This window comes from Columba livia, chromosome 15, assembly GCF_036013475.1.
Source record: "Columba livia isolate bColLiv1 breed racing homer chromosome 15, bColLiv1.pat.W.v2, whole genome shotgun sequence".
NCBI lineage: Eukaryota > Metazoa > Chordata > Aves > Columbiformes > Columbidae > Columba > Columba livia.
In genome coordinates this window covers 5,099,715-5,116,037 of record NC_088616.1, presented here as the reverse complement: position 1 = coordinate 5,116,037, position 16,323 = coordinate 5,099,715, and the positions used below count along the sequence as shown (strand labels likewise).

The window sequence follows — 16,323 nt, the reverse complement described above, 5'->3', positions numbered from 1 at the left end:
ATAAAAGAAAAAAGCCAAACCCTTTATTCACTATACTTTCCAATAACAGTGTAGGTTCTCAGTGTATAAATTGAATAACCAACAGTATACCCTTGATACCCTGATTTAGAATAAATAGGCAAAAGAAAGAGAACAGTCTGCAAACATCTTTCACTAGAACTGAGGATGGAAGAAAACCTTATAAGGGTCAGAAAAAACTTGCTTTGAAATGGGTGGCTTCTTATTTTAAATAACCAATAGTGAATACTAATGTATTTTCAACCAGAACTTCCTTTTGAGTTTTCTCTGTGATTACACTTATTTTGCTACGCACTTCATAAACATGACAATTGTTGCCAATGATTTTTCACAGCATAGAGCCAAGAGATGCATCCAGTTTTAATGGAAAGAGCATGCAAAGCCTTCTTAATGTTAATCCTTGCAGAAGGAAGAGGTTTATCTTCAAACAAAGATCTACTTAAAGATGTTTGTGACAGCTGAGGAACTTATCTCCAATTCTTTTTGCCTCTGGTGAGCCACATTGCTATTTTTCCCACAGCAACATGCAAGAAGCAAACTGAGATGTCATATACATAATACAGAGATAAAAAATGACCCTATTTCCATGCCCATGTGATAAATGAAATGAAAGTTCAGTGAACACATATTTGCACATTAATTGAACTGCATGATTCTGTCCTGTTCAATCAAGTCACTACAGTACATACCACAGGAAATTTTTCCCCAAGAATCATTAAACCAACTTTATCACTCAAACACATACACATTTTCACCTATTTATCTTCTTGCCTTGCCAAGAAAAAAAAAAAAATTACCTCCGTATATTCACATGATTGAAAACACATACACATGAATTTACTTATTACTACATCACGGTGTAATACAATGAGAATCTGAACTAAGTGTCACCGTTCACTGTAATAATCAGAGAACAAAGGTAATTGATCAATATTTGTAGCCTATAAATATTTAGAATACATTTGGGCTTTGAGAATATTAAGTTTTCCGTTAAAAATCAAGTTTCCTTCGTCTGATTTAATCATCAAGATCAATACGGTGCATCTAAAGTTCTGGCAGTATGATACTCTTGAAATTCACAACAAAAGGACTGAGAAAAGTGTGATTAATACTGTATCTTTAAAATCTTCAACAAAACATGTTAAGATTCTCCAATAGGTAATGAAAACTTACAACATCTAGCAAGAAGACATAGATGTAAACTAGAAACAGAAATAATATACAAATTGCACTTTCAAGTCAATACTAACCCTTTAGCGAGACTGGCTTACATCCATTTCTGCTGCCATCAAATTAATTACCAATGCACATTGCTGAAACATATCCTGGAGCCACATATTCATAAAAATATATGTGTGTGTGTATATAACTATATACTCAGAGAAAAGGCATATGGGATGGTTCACAGGTGTCATTACCATATTAAAATCTAATTATCTTCAGAAGCCTATGTACAAGTCCTGTCCAAACAGATTCTGGACCGAGGGAGGGGGTGGCAGTTAGTGGTGGTCTTGGGAGTGGGGAGGGGGAAATGTCAATTTCAGACTTACTGGTCTATATTCATCTGAACAGCCTTGTCAGAAGTGGTGTAGATCTGGATAAGAATGCTTTCCAAAGTACAATTAAATCCCAGTCTGAATAAAAAGCCAGACTAAAGTTTCACTACATTTCAGAAGCAGCTTTAGAGTCTTGACCAAAGAGACTGAGCAGCCTATGAGTGACATATTGACAAAAGAGAAGCCTAGGAAAACTTAACAAAGCAACAAATCAGAACTCAAAAGATAGAGGTTATTCAAACAGACAAACACCCTAACAATTAAAAGAACTCTTTCCAGAGATAGACACATTATTAAGGAAGATTGAGCATCTTTAAATGGAGTAACTGGCTTAGTCCTTGAACCATTTTTCAAGCACACATTGAAAAAAAAAATTCCTACTCTGAAACCTGTGTAGACTATGGAGCCATCAGAGCCACACACAAGAATCTGCAAGGTATAGTAATTATAAACATTTGAGTCAACAAATACTATGGTCTTGTTTTGCAGTCTCTCTCCTAGAAGCACCATGGAGCAACAGGGTTTACCTTCAAACTGTACTGGGACAGCTGGAAAAAAGCTAATTTTTAAGAGCTTACAAGACCCAAGCTTTTATCACTGGAACTAAGTAAAGACAATTTATGTAATCAAGTCTGTGGCAAACTGGATGACATCTAACACTGAATACTTATTTGAAGAAATGCAAAATGAGAGCTAAAGTTCCAATTACATATAAATGCTCTTTTTAATAATATATAATCAGTAATGTAGTCAACTGGTTATGTCTAAACTCACGTATTGCATGATTCATTATATTTGGGTTCTGGAAGAAAAGTTTGTGATTTCCATTCATAATCTTTTGTTGAACTATTTGTTTTTCAATGGTAGAAGCTTCTGCTTCTATAAGTAAAATAGTCCACAAACTAAAAATTATATCCTACAGTTTTGACATCATTTATTTTCAAAGCATTAGACATGCCAACCTTTTGACTACTCCAGATCAAAAGAGTTGCTCTCCAGGCTCATATTTCACTATAGATCTCATATTTTATGCAGCAAATTAGGCTTTAGAGTAGCAGCTACAGCAAGACTGGCACTCACACTGCGTAGCTGAAAATTACTGTAGAGCATTTAATATTGAAGGAGCATGATCCTATAAATTCATACTCAAGTAAAAATGGGTGAAAAAGTTCTATAATACCTTCTCATCCGTTTTGTACAGCTTTTATGCATATATGTAACTAACATGGTTAAACCTCAGAACTATAAAAGGTAGTCAGGATTCTGCCTTTGATAACAAAAGCTGGAGGGGAATCTAGCCAATATTAATGAAGGCAGGTATTTTAAGTGTTCGAAGGGGGATGCTCTCAAATCACATTCAAAGGTCACCTAACAGGCGTGCACCACTATGAATTTCTTTTCAGCCACATTTGGAAAGTCTGTATTAACTTGTCAAGATAATTGCTACAGTTGGGAGTTCCCATCACTGACAACCGAGAGTTTATTAGGTAGTTGAAGGCACAGGTAGGTGCTCAGCAGGATTTATATGTGACACTGAATTACCTGCAGACACCTTTTGTGGGAGTTCAGACTGTCTCTCAGCTTATACTTTTCTAAATAATTTTCAGTGGAAATTAATTATGGGTAAACATCAAAATAACTTCCGCACAGTTATAACTGTTCAGTTCTAAAAACTTGACAAGTAAAAATGATTTTGACATATAATTATTGAATTTACACTTAAAATTATAAAAATTCTTAGTAGTAATATAGTGAACAATTATCAATTGATTACAATTTTTTAAAACTAGTGATACCTATTTATACACAGTCAGTCAAATTTGAAGGGACTTAAATGCATCGAGCAAAAAGGACCATCCCAATATGATAATTATCCTGTTGGTAAATTCTAAAGTTCTGCCACAAACTATAGAGATGATAAAACCCTTAAAATAATCACCATTATGACTATATGGAAAGCACTATGCTATACTTGTATAGAAATTGCTATTGCTCTTTAAAATGCAAATATTTTCTTGCTCTAAATAAAGATATGAACATTGAAAAATACTAATTGCAAATTCTTTATCAGTCATCACTCAATGCCTCATTCCTCTTTTGTGGAAGAGGGAATCTACAGCTGGATAAGATTAAGAACACACAGGTTTAGTCAAATGCCTTGGCTGATACAAGGTATTGATACGTCAGAAAAGGGAGAGGCTATAACCCATTCATTCGTTCCTTCTGAAAAAACAATCTGGAAATGGCAATGGAAGTGACTTATGTCCTGAGCATGTGCTTACCCTGAGGAACAGCAGACTAGGTCCTTGTCTGTTAAGTGTGGTGTGGAGAATAGAGCAGGACAGCGAGGCCAGAAAGACATCTTTTTATCTACCATGGATTTTTAATACAACACCTGCAATTTACCCTAAGAGCATCCAACCAAGTATTGATGTTTCCCCAAATCAAGTTTCCATTGACATAATAATTCTTCCCATGGAAATAAATCAGACAGCCAGCAGGATTTAAAAATTACTCATATATTAGCAAAAAGAATCATAAGTCTACTAAGAACAGAGCACACTTCAAACTATCAAAACAATACTAGAAGAACAATATTGGCAGATGCACATTTTCTTAGAAAGTTCTGCTGTTTACATACAGTCTTTTACCAATGCTGTTTTCAAAAATGAATGGGATCACTTTGGCATTAAACCTTGGAAAAACAGACAGTAGGGTCCTGCTGGCAATGAAACCCCACGCTCTGCTGCTGACCTGCTCCACCGCTTTCTTCCTTTCGCTCGAGCCGTTCCGTGCCTTCGCTACCTAAGGGCGTAAGACCTTTGAAATACTGACTGTGTAACACATGCCTGTGCACAGCCTGAAAGACTAAGATTCCAGCTGGGGCCTTTAGGCATTAGTGTAATGCAAACAGACAATAATATCAGTGAGCACAAACGCTCTGAATGGCTTTCAGACCATATCTGCTTAAGACACCTTGCATATGCATCTCTCACACTATTCATGCAAACATATTTCCACAGCACCACAAGCATACATGATTTTTCATAAATGTTTTACAAACAAAAAATAAAGCAAACAATTATTCGTCCTGTCAGAGGATTTTTCTCCACCCCACACACAGATCGGCAAAAGGGCGACTGAAGTCTAATGCGTTTATAGGCCTTTTCAGAAACGTGCCGCTCACCAGGCCTGACCTATTCCTTCAACGTAAGGAAAGTGGGGGGCTTAACAATGACATTTCCTAATAATCAAGGACCTCATGAATTGCAGGATAAATCAACCACAGTTTTGTTATCATTAGAGCCATATTCTGCTTACTATTCTGAGGTTTTCCTGAAACTCTGATTTAATAACCTCCTTGGCTTTGAGCTGATTTTGATTTCCAGTTTTATTGAGACATACTGTCAGCCTTTTCTTTACGAGAGTGAAAAAAACAAGTCTGCCTTGACATTACTCACATGAGAGCAGGCATAGAGCTTACACATAGTTATACTAAACTTGTATTTCAATCAGGCATGACCTCTAACTTCTGACAAGAACGTGGCCTTGAACTTCACCATATCATTTATTCAAATGTTGAGGAGGAAAACAGGAATCGTAAGCAGCTTTCTCTTCTCTATTTGGGTAACAAATTTTGTTTCAGAAAGGAGAAAAGAAACAATGCTTTCCCCAAAATAAAGATTATTTCTACTAACAGATAGTTATACAGAGGGACACTCTGTAAAAAATCAGATAGTATACTTAATGGGATGTTTTTTGAAGAGGACAAATGTATATTCAAAAAAGCAATAAAAGAACTAATAGAGGTATATAACGAGTTGTGTATGCCGTGGCAATGTGTACAGTATATGTCTGCATTTGAAACTGTTCCAAGGCCCATTTAGTAATTACATTAACACGATCCATTATCTGTTTATTGTGCAGGACATCAGAGTTATTTCTGATGGAAGTCTTTGTATTTGACTACATATGCACATTTCTTTTTTAAGATGCTTCTAATGTATATTTACAAGACTACGACACTAAAAGACACAGTGTAGGCAGCTTTGGCAATTACTCACAGAAGGCTTCACTGCCTACAGCTTTAACTCTGTCACTGTTGCCCCTTTGTGTTAAAAGATGGAGGAAAGGTCTTTGGATTACTTGACAGCTTCCTCTAGATGTACTTGTTCCTCTACAGCTGGTATGCGGCAATCAGCGTTTGGGATAAAAAAAAAAAAAAAAACAAAACAAACACATCTGTATCTTCCTAAAGCATTCAACAGTAATACAAACATGTTAAGCTTGAATGAAAGCTCGGTACAGAATTCAGTAAGGGAACAGAGCCGTGTCAACTAAAAGGAAAAAGAGGAATAATCAAATTCAAGAGTAGTTGGGATCAACAGTTCAAGAACAACAAGCACTACACAGCAGCAAAGAACTAAGAAGCTCAAATGAGTTAGGATGTGACACAAAGGTAAGCCATAACAAGGCTATTTTGGCTTGTGTCTTTCTCAAAACTGTTATTGAAGACCAAAGAGTAAAAAAAACCCTAAAATTAAGATCAGGAAAACTTGAGGGCACTATTCTCAGATCTGAGGAACATCTTGTATGTCATCCACACAAACAGTTAAGGTGAGTTAGCCTCAAAATACACCAAAATTGCGCTGTGTTATGCCTGATATACAGTGCTATATACACAGGTCCCAGGAAGAAATCTTGGGAAGTTTGTTATCGTGTCAAAGGGGCCATTTTCCTCAAGTTGAAAACTGTCTCCAATTCAAAAGCTCAGAAACCGGTTCTGCACGCTTATTTTTCTTTTCAGTTGCTATTTTATGAGTTAGTCCACTGAGTTCAGTAGAACTATTTACAAAGAAGGCTACTGTTCTGATTCAGGAAAACAATCATCCTTTACTTCCAGTTAGGTTTTCTCTCCATATTGGGGAACTTTGACGTTTCTTCTGAGTACTTTGATGTGTGGGAGAAACAGCATCTAATGATAACCTCTAACATGCAGATCTGTGCCTGCTAAGTCAGCACAAAGGCCAGTTGATAAGACTGTTTTAAAGAACAACCAAATGTGTTAACCCCTCTTAAGGTTTTCAAATGTGAACGTACTAACAAACAAAGTAACACAACTGATCAACTCAGCAACTTGTAATATTTCTGGAATTTTACACACAAAAAAGAATAAAGTATTCTCTCATTTATTGTAAAATGTTCCCATATAGAATTTATAAGGGAACAAAATTGATAGTACTACCTGTACAGTGACAAATCTAAGCCAAAAAAAAAAAGCGTATTAAAAAACAAGAAACTGAAAGTGACTATTTGTTAGTGGACTCTGTTGATACAAGAGCAACAGGCATTTCAAATAGTGCAACAGAGAAAAGTCAGGTACAATTCCTACTCCTGAAACTCTCTGAGACAAGCCAAGTTTGCAGTGGAATCAGACCAGTGAAACCGAACACAAATGTTACAGACGTAATCCAAATAATGACGAATGTCATTCTTTTACAGTAAGCAAGTGAACTTGTGTCCTTGTTCTTTAAAGTAACTAGCATAGTTTATCTATTCTCTTTAATAATGCAATTTAATTTAGCAAAGGTTCACATTAAAAATTTATCTGACTACAGCAGTCAGAGTCAGCTTGACATTTTGTCGTAGTTAAACATTAGCTTTGGAGTACATCAAATTCCCTACCGTGTGTCCAAGACCTGTTTCATATAGAAACACTCTGAGCTTCCAATTGACATTACATTTAAATGAGTCAGTAACTGTGCACTGAATAAAAATATCTGTCACTTCTTAAAAAAGCAGTGACTTATTCAACAGCAATGTTCAAAAAAGACAAATGCAGTATGACATGTTAGTGATCACAAAGGATTGTAATTTTTGCTTTAACAATCAGTTATTAAAAATATTATGATTATTGGAATATATTTTCACTTCTAAGAATAGCATTAGACCCTTTAAAGCCAAGTAAAGTACTCACGAATAGAAAACCTGGCAAAATAAATGCAACTACAGCATAAATAATCAAATAAATGCAAACTACAGCAATGTAAAGCACCCATCATAGGCACATGCAACACAGTAACGTCATTGCAGAATTTAATAAAAATTCAGCTAGTAGCATTTTGTCAAAAAACTGAACTTCTCTCTCACATCCAAGTGTGTTCAAACAGCTCATGTCATACGGTACCAGATAAGTGAGGCAAGCTAGATGGGGACTTGGAAGGAATGCATACCAACCACCAGAACCAGCTGTGGGGCTTTGCTGAGAAGCAAAGTGGAAAAATTGCAGGTCACAAGGAAAAGGTCAGACACCCACCTTCTGTTGATGGGAAATTATAACACACGCTTAACAAAGCTCTGAACTGTGTGGTTTCAGTGCCATGAAAACCTTCAGAAAGACCTACATAATGATAAAACTTTCCTATGAGGACTTTATCAGCTTAAAAAATTATTACAACAAGGACAAGAATTCCCAAGATTGGCTCATTAAACACTAGAAGCAGCACAAGTGCCATAGTGAAGTCTCTTAAATTTTCACCCAAAAACTGTAAGAAGGCCATCGCGCGATCAAAACCACAGACAGCTATTTAACATTCCGCTAGTATAAGACAGGATTTCCTACCTCAGCTTTGCTGGCAGCCAGCGTTGTCGAAACCTGAAAATTACAGGAAAAATGCATTAGTATTGATTCAACAAAACAGGAGTGGGATTAATTTGCTTTTGAGGTAACTGACATCAATTGGTTGTTATGGCTCGAGGGAATGGAACTGAAGAGAACTGTCTTTCACACTGTGAGGAGACTGTTCACTGTCATGCACATCAGAAGGCAAAACCAGGTATAAATTAAAAGTACAGTAATATTCAGGAATATTAGGTAAGTATTTGGGAAACATACCAAAACAGAACTGGAAAAATGTATTCATATTTTTACTAATTTATAATCTGTTTCTAAAGAGAAATTACGAGTAATGCAACTCTAAGCTATTCTAAAACATTAATACAATTACCAGGATACGCTTTGAAAACAGCCAGTTTAGTTTTGTAGTGCTAGAAGCAACAGAGAGTTTGAAGAACACATTCCATGTCAGCTGTGACAAGAAGGGTTGAGCAGCTTCTTCTCACTAGGGACACCCTGTGCTGGGTGCAGGTTTGGGCAGCAGCAGGGCTGCTGGGGCTCCGATGGGCTCAGTTCCAGCCCTGACTTAGCACAAGCCTACTCCTCTCCTGCACAGGAACTGCAACTATTTCTCTCTGTCTATCGAGGGATTAAATTGAACTTTGTATCTTTCTGGCTTTAGACACCAAACTGTAACTAAGACAAACTACTATCACAAACTTGCACAAAATTCAGTTCATGCAATACAGACATAATTATAATTTCTGTCATAGTAACTTGAACTCAAGCACTTTAAATAGATACAGATACACTTTAATATTATAGGTCAAATGAAATATTAGACTGTGAAGGCTGTTAAACTGTGTTTGTAAACAAAAATCTTTGTTAGAACTTTATGTCACAATATTGTCACAACTGCACTAGGTTGAAAACCCCTTAATAATCTCCTTACAATTTTAAGATTGACACCTAGCTATAATTCTGTCTACACAAGACTAGACCTTTCTTTATATTGGTGTCAATAATTACTTTTAAATGATGCCACCAATTCTCCACAGCTTTTAGGAGCAGGAAGAGGGAGTGACCAACTGTGACAGCTTGAGGGGAAGGGGAGCACAGAGTTCATTGGATGTGGCACAGCCTCTATAGCAAAAAAGACAATTTGTGTGCACAACTACTGCCCAATGGAAGACACCTGTCGATTCATCAAAAAAATGTTTCAAAGGAATTTAAGAATGGAAATTATCTCCTGTCACATCACAACAAGGTACCTACAATCATAAACAGTTATCTAATTTAACCTGATGCAAAATCAGGTTCAGGTCCATTTGAAATGTATACCTTTCATCACTTATAGGATTTTTGATGGCTGTTCAAGAATTTCTGTCACACAAGCAGAAATTACCTTATTGAAATTCCTTAAATTCCATGTATTTACAAACAACATATCAACTTTTCTTTTTTTTTTTTTTTTTTTTAAATTTGCTATTCCTCTTCATCAAGATTCTTCAGCATTACAAATTATTTTACCTTTCCATCACAAATGTTATGTAAAGTCATCACATCAGTTTGCGATCATTCGGTCAGGTTTTACAAGTCACTTTGTTAGTGTCCCTGCACAAGAAGGTCTTTCTACTGATAACCTCAGTAGAGCTACACTCTACTTAGTACAGTTTAATTGCGTGTTTCTTGGAGGCAAAAGACTAAAAGCATATCTTGTAGAGGATATAAAAAAACCCCAGTTTAATTAAAACACAAAAATCTGCAGTGGAGTTTCCTGAAGCTCTCATAAACCCTGCTCTACACCATCTTTCAGAGGTGCCTGTCTCTATCAGCTATGTCATCAATGTGAATATAGTTGAACAATCTGACTATTCCAAACAAGGACTCACCAATTCTTTGCAATATAATTAAATATTATATTTTAGTAACTCACCTGATGTCCAAAGAGTGTATATCTCTTTTACGCAGCTGTATCTTCCTGCTGCTTTACAGTAAACCTGTGGTCAAACAGACCACTGGACATACTATGCCCACATCTTTCTTCCCAAAGTTATTGTTGGATGAATCCCTCCTCAGCAGCTGAATTCCAGTTAGTTCCTAGAAGCATGACCTTTTACTTGGTATTACTAACATTAATTCACAATCCATCTCTTCCTGGATAACATACCAGGCTCTTCTGTATCAGCAATTCCTCCCAGCTTTACATTTTTATCAAATTTCATTAGCACATTCTCATGTCAAGCATACTAATGAAAAATTATCAAATGAAATGACAAATAACTCTATACAGTGACACTGCTAAGAAAAGCACTATTCCGAGCATCGCAGTACTGTGCTGACCCTTGTGCAGCAGGGCAGGTTACCAGGCAGTTATACCTGAGTTACACTGGGGAAATTCTTAACCAGCTCTAACTATGCAGCTGAGAAAGCTGCACTGTATCCAGGCGATGCACAGGGCTGTGAACATATCCTGAGATATTTCTGAAAACTCTGGAAAGTAATTCTCATACCAGAGGGACTATGATCTTTTACAGTGTATTTATCACTATATAAACTGAGACAGAGATGGAGCGTTTCTCTTTAAAATAATGACATTCCTCAAGCTAATGTTTAATTAATAAAGAGTAAAACACATTAATTTAATATTATAGGTCAAATAACACTCAGGAAATTAATGAGCTGACTGTTGTTAGTCTGTGAAGACCTGACAATTATCTAAAAGTTTTAACAGAGATTTTTATTTAAGTTTATGTATCTTAATGCAGTGAATTACCACTCTATCTGTATGACTGATTTCTTATTTCCCGTCACTACCTCCCTCCCCCGGTTCCTCAAACTTATAATGTCTAGACCAGCAGCTGTATCTTCTATCATATTTGAGAAGTCAGCGAATGAAGAGGCAAGAGTAGTATAAAGCATATGACAAAAAACAGCACTTTGGAAGTCATTCTTTGCTGTAGGCTTTTAGAAAAAAATGTCTGTATGTGACAGCGTGATTGCTCAATTAAATCCTCTGGGAAGGTAATGCCAGATATCAAGCTCCTTAAGCAGAGCACCCACTGAGATCTGAGCCACGTCACCTAAACCACAAAACCAATTTATTCATTCCCAGTTCTGGGCAATCCTGGGTAAGGAAGCACCTATAATTATGTCTTGATAACGAGCTAATTGTAAGAGAAGGGAGGGAGTGGGGACAAGCCATGGGGAGGAGCGGAGAGCGAGAACTGGAGTGTAGACAACGTGCCTGTCATGACGAGTCGATCTTGCTTTAGGCTGATCAAGGCTGGTTGCTCCCTTTGTAGATTCATCCTACCTGCAACAGGCTGTTGTTCTTACCGATTATTTGTAGGAAATATGCTATTCTTGTACTGTCTCCTACTGTCCCCCTGACATGTGATGAACTAGTTAAAGAATTCAGCAATTTCCTCAAGAGAAATCACAGTTTGGGTGAGGGATTCCTGTCTTTCTCACAATAATCCCTCTGTGACATAAGAAAAAAAAACAACATGGGTTTATGTCACTTTCTCACAAAAGCTGAAATTTATTTTTCTTGTGCTAGAAGCTATACATGACTGACAGGAAACATCCTTAAAAATGGCTTTTTTTGCTACTTGTGAAAGTTTCACTCAATTCAGAATTTCCCATTCTATACAACGAATCCCATGAAGACTGACAAAAAGCAGATAGAGTGATAACACCGCAAATACGGTAAACAGTCTTTTAAACTATGTTTACTGTCTCTAGCATTTAGAAAAGTCTTATCTTGAGATGCCTGCATACATAGTTCTTAGTCTCCAGAATTAATTAAAAGGATAGCATTTGCAATGCTAAAATGCTATCCAAAAAGTTGTTATTTGTTATTTATCTCAAGCCAGCACCTTACCACAAAGAAATAAAGGAAAGCTGCTTGAGTGAAGAAAGCTCCTGAAATATGAAACTGGAAAACTCATTTAATGTCATTTTTGTACTAAATGTTTATGAAATTCCCTGTTTTAAAGCTCAAAGATAAAAAGCAGAAAAAAAAAATGAAAGGCACACATCATGAGCCACGGTTCTGAAGTATCACTTGCCTCAAAATCCATAACCATTTCACTGAACAAACCTTCTCTTTAACATGTGAAGCCCTTTTTCTGCGTTACTCCTTTTTCTTGAGAAGATATTTTCTTAATTTTCATAGCTTCTTACATCAACCTGGATCTTGTACATTTAAAAAAGCACAGTTTTCACTTTTAATATAATTTCATCTTCCTAGGTTCCTATAGAATGAGAGGAGGGTTACTTCAGTCTTGTTCCGGGAAAGAAAATGCATGGAAGCCCTTCACTGTCTGCTCATGTTCAGCTCATCCCATTCCAACCTCACACAGGCCATGCCTATGTCCTCTGTTATAAGAATACCCATTAAAGAAGCTGAAACCAGAGGTCTTTCAGTTCAGAGAGAATCTTTGCTGGGCTTAACTGTGAACACCTTCATGTATTTCCAAAGGAGAATTAAAAAAGAAAATGTTGCAAATAAAAATTTACAATAAGCTTAAGAAAACTATCTCGTGTACTCTGATCTTTAGAAATTCTTTTGGATTGTTAGGAAAAGAGAATTTTGGGAATGAAGAAAATATATAGACCTAGAAGAAAAAAAGTTAAGAAGAGTGGAATTGTTAATGACAAGATAGCATTGGTTTTACTTATTTATCCTTCACGACTGATGTTAGAAAAGTGACCTAAGCCCTGTTTCTATACACAGACAGGCATTTTAGGAAGTAATTTTATCCAAATACAGCTTTTGATGTAAGCCACCTCTCATGTTTTTACATGGCTGTTAGAAAACAAACGTAAATATCGCTCATGTCACACAGTACGACCCAACTTTTGTGCAGCAGTGAGTGGAGTGTATGGCTGATGCAGGTCATGCTTCATTCAAACTCTGCCACGAGAGTTAGGAAAGTAGAAGACAGGGAGATGAGTTACATTTGTTTTTAGAGGCAGTTTCATTTCTTACACATAAAATACCTGAACAACAAACACTTCTGGAAGAGACTGTATCACTGTTTCTCACTGTTAACCAACACCTCTGTTGCTCAAACAGTCCTGATTCTACGTCAGTAAACACACCTACAAGGTAATTGATTAAGATTTGCATGGACAAGGAGATCAAGGGCAGAAATTCAACAAGGTTTTATGAACGGCTTGGTATTTATGTAAACAAATGTGAAATAGTGCTTTCAAAGGTCTGCCTCACTGAGCTCAGGCAGTTTTAAAAATTACACTTTGACAATCTCTGTGCTGCAATCTTTTATTAATTTGTGACTTCACCCCTGGTTTGGGACAGATGTAAGACTGATTGCCCATTGCTTATTCCCCTTTTTCATTGCCTGGAGCAATCCCCTGTCTGGCTCCTCAGGATTCAGAACATATTTCTGATTGAGATTCACAGTCCAGGCCACTGAACACAATTTGAGTTGTTGGAGCTATTTTGTGACAGGTGTGTGAAGAAACCAGCCTTATGCCGAGCATTCTTTGCTAACTCTGCACTCCATCATGTGAACAACTACATGCAATATCGCTGGTTCACTGTGATAAATAACGACAGTGAAAAAGAGAAAAAGAAAACAAAAAACCAAACCCCATGAACCTAAATCAACCAACAAGCCTACCCCTTTAGTAATATCGCGATGCAAGGTCTGACACTTTTAGTGTTGACAAAAATTTAAAAACATAAGTAAAATCATATTGTAATAATGTGCTTCCTAGAGCACCATGCTTAAGAAATGTGAAATTAAAATGTATCTAGCAAAGTTTAGTGAGGTAATAATGGTAAACAGAGCTATATATCTAAATTTCCTTTTTAACACATTTAAATATTTCCATCATAAGCATACAAAAACCTACATGAGAAGATATCCCCTTGCTAAGTCACTTATGATTCATTAGTTTTCACTTACCTCCTTCTTGCTTCCTTAAAGCAATGGTGGAAAGCACAGTAAAATTAACTTTTACATCCGTGTTCCTTGGACTACCAGGAAACCTTGAGCTTCCAGTTATAAATCTAATTTTTAACAGTCCCAAAAGTGGCTGAGTATCAGTAAGGTGAGACCTGATCCAAAAATGTTAACTCATGTAGGCTGTTTATTTTCATTTGTGTTGTTAATATTGAACTGATTAATACCCAGATAAAGCTCTAAACTAAAACATAATTGTTTCTAATTAAAGGCTTGGATTTTATTTTTTTTTTAAACTAGCTATGAAAACTTTAAGCTTTCAGGTCTATTTATAGCAACTCCTCTGTTCACAATAGTAGGCAAGCTGACCAAATTGACACTCTTTATAAAATAACAATTTTGCGTATTTTTAAAAACTGAGCTTTAATTTTAAAAAGTAATCTGTAGATTAAGCCAGCTGACGAAACACATGTGCACACACACAGAGATCCACAAAAGTGCATAAATCTCAAAGTTTCCGGGGGCTGGCAGGTGATGGCCAGGTGAGGCTGCTCAGAGCAATTAAGGCTCATTAGTGCCCTCAGGTTTTACCCAAAGCCTGTTTGCTGCTGAAGTGACTGCTCAGCATTCAAGCCAGCCCACTCTTGGCTGTGTTATCTTTCAGGCCACAGTCTCACAGACATTTCATGCTACTCTAAAATAGCTCTGCTGCAGCAAGTAGCTTTCCTATTTCTACTCCTGCCCTTGGCCATGTTTCCTATGACTCCACACTCTCTCCTTATCCCCAAATGATTATTCTGCTTGCATAATTGTGTGTGTGGGTGTACACCAAACTGGGAACTCACTTGACTTAAAACTAGCAGAGCCCTCAGCCTGACAGAAACTACATGGGTAAATGCTCTTCTTCTGCACTTCCTCCTGAAAGCACATTTAAGAAGTTACTTCAATATATTCCAGGGCCAGCTCTCTGGGTCTTCTGAAATGCTCAACATAATATTCTATTTATGGCTGTCACACTTGACTGCCCATTAAAAGATTTCAGTATATTAAAGATGTACATGGGTGGAATATGCTGAATAGAGAACAGGTGGATGAAGACTTGTATTTCATAGATATGTATCTTTAATTAAATTTTTCTCAGTTTACTTGCTGCTGTGGACAACAGCATTAGATTACTCCAAATTTATGAAAACTCAGTAAGTACGCAAGCAATTATAGCAGCTGGTGAATAATATATCTGCCCTTAACTACTGCATAATAGTATTTGTGATGTTCAGTTCATACTGGCTAACTGTTTAAGATCTTTCAACTAAATTTACTATATAAATCAGTACATAAAATGTGGAGTAGTTATTACAGATAATTCACTTCATGTATGAAGCCTCAGTCATAATAATTATTATTTTTTTAAATTTTCTGTAGGGTACTCTGAGTAAACTCGGCCAAATAAGTAAATGAATTGAAAACAAGCCCCTAAATATTTGTTTTAACTAACATATACAATGTTCCTCATGCAATACACCCTATAGTTGTGTGTTTGTTACAAAGCAGTTTGAAAATGACATGGTTTTCTCTTTGAAGTTTGAACTCACTTTTACACAGAAACCTGCACTGCTTCCTCTTTAATATTGCAATTAAATCCCATTACCCTTAAATGAGATAAGATAAAATATCAGTGCATAATAAATTGACCATAAAAAGTATCAAGCTTTTGTATGTAGTAAAAATGTATGGACTTTGTCAGCTGTCCTTTTAAAAGTAAACCTAAGCCTACTTTATCCATACCTTTAGCAAAACATCTACATATATTGTTGGATCATAACCTATGATAACCTTTGCAATTTCCATAAGTTAACCAAAACTAGGATTTTGTACTTCTTAGGTGGTAGAAGTTTATGATTCTGGTAAAAATTATAGTAATGCTTCCTGTTTGCTTTCTTAACTTAGCAAGAAGAAAATTAACTAGAATACAATTATAAACACAAAGACCTCTGGTGATTTTTTCAGCTGTCAATAGTTGTGTAAGGCTATAGGTTACTGAGGCAAGAGAACAGTACACAACACTAGCTACGAAACAATTCCCTTCCTATCCTGCCTCCCAACAGCCCAGCAGCACTATCAGCACTAGGAACAACAAACTCAAATTTTTTCGAATGTCCATATTATGCCAGAGTCATATAAAAATAGATGATCAAGC

At 36.4% G+C, this 16,323-nt stretch overlaps 1 protein-coding gene across 17 annotated transcripts in view; it reads right to left on the bottom strand.

The window, feature by feature from the left end:
• RBFOX1 (RNA binding fox-1 homolog 1) overlaps nt 1-16,323 on the bottom strand; it is a 1,115,790-nt gene that overhangs the window by 860,015 nt on the left and 239,452 nt on the right. For all 17 annotated transcript variants that reach the window (XM_065030742.1, XM_065030745.1, XM_065030772.1 and 14 more), the window contains exon 3: nt 8,197-8,229. In XM_065030742.1, coding sequence (XP_064886814.1) covers nt 8,197-8,229 — 33 coding nt within the window. The remainder of the gene's footprint in view (nt 1-8,196; nt 8,230-16,323) is intronic.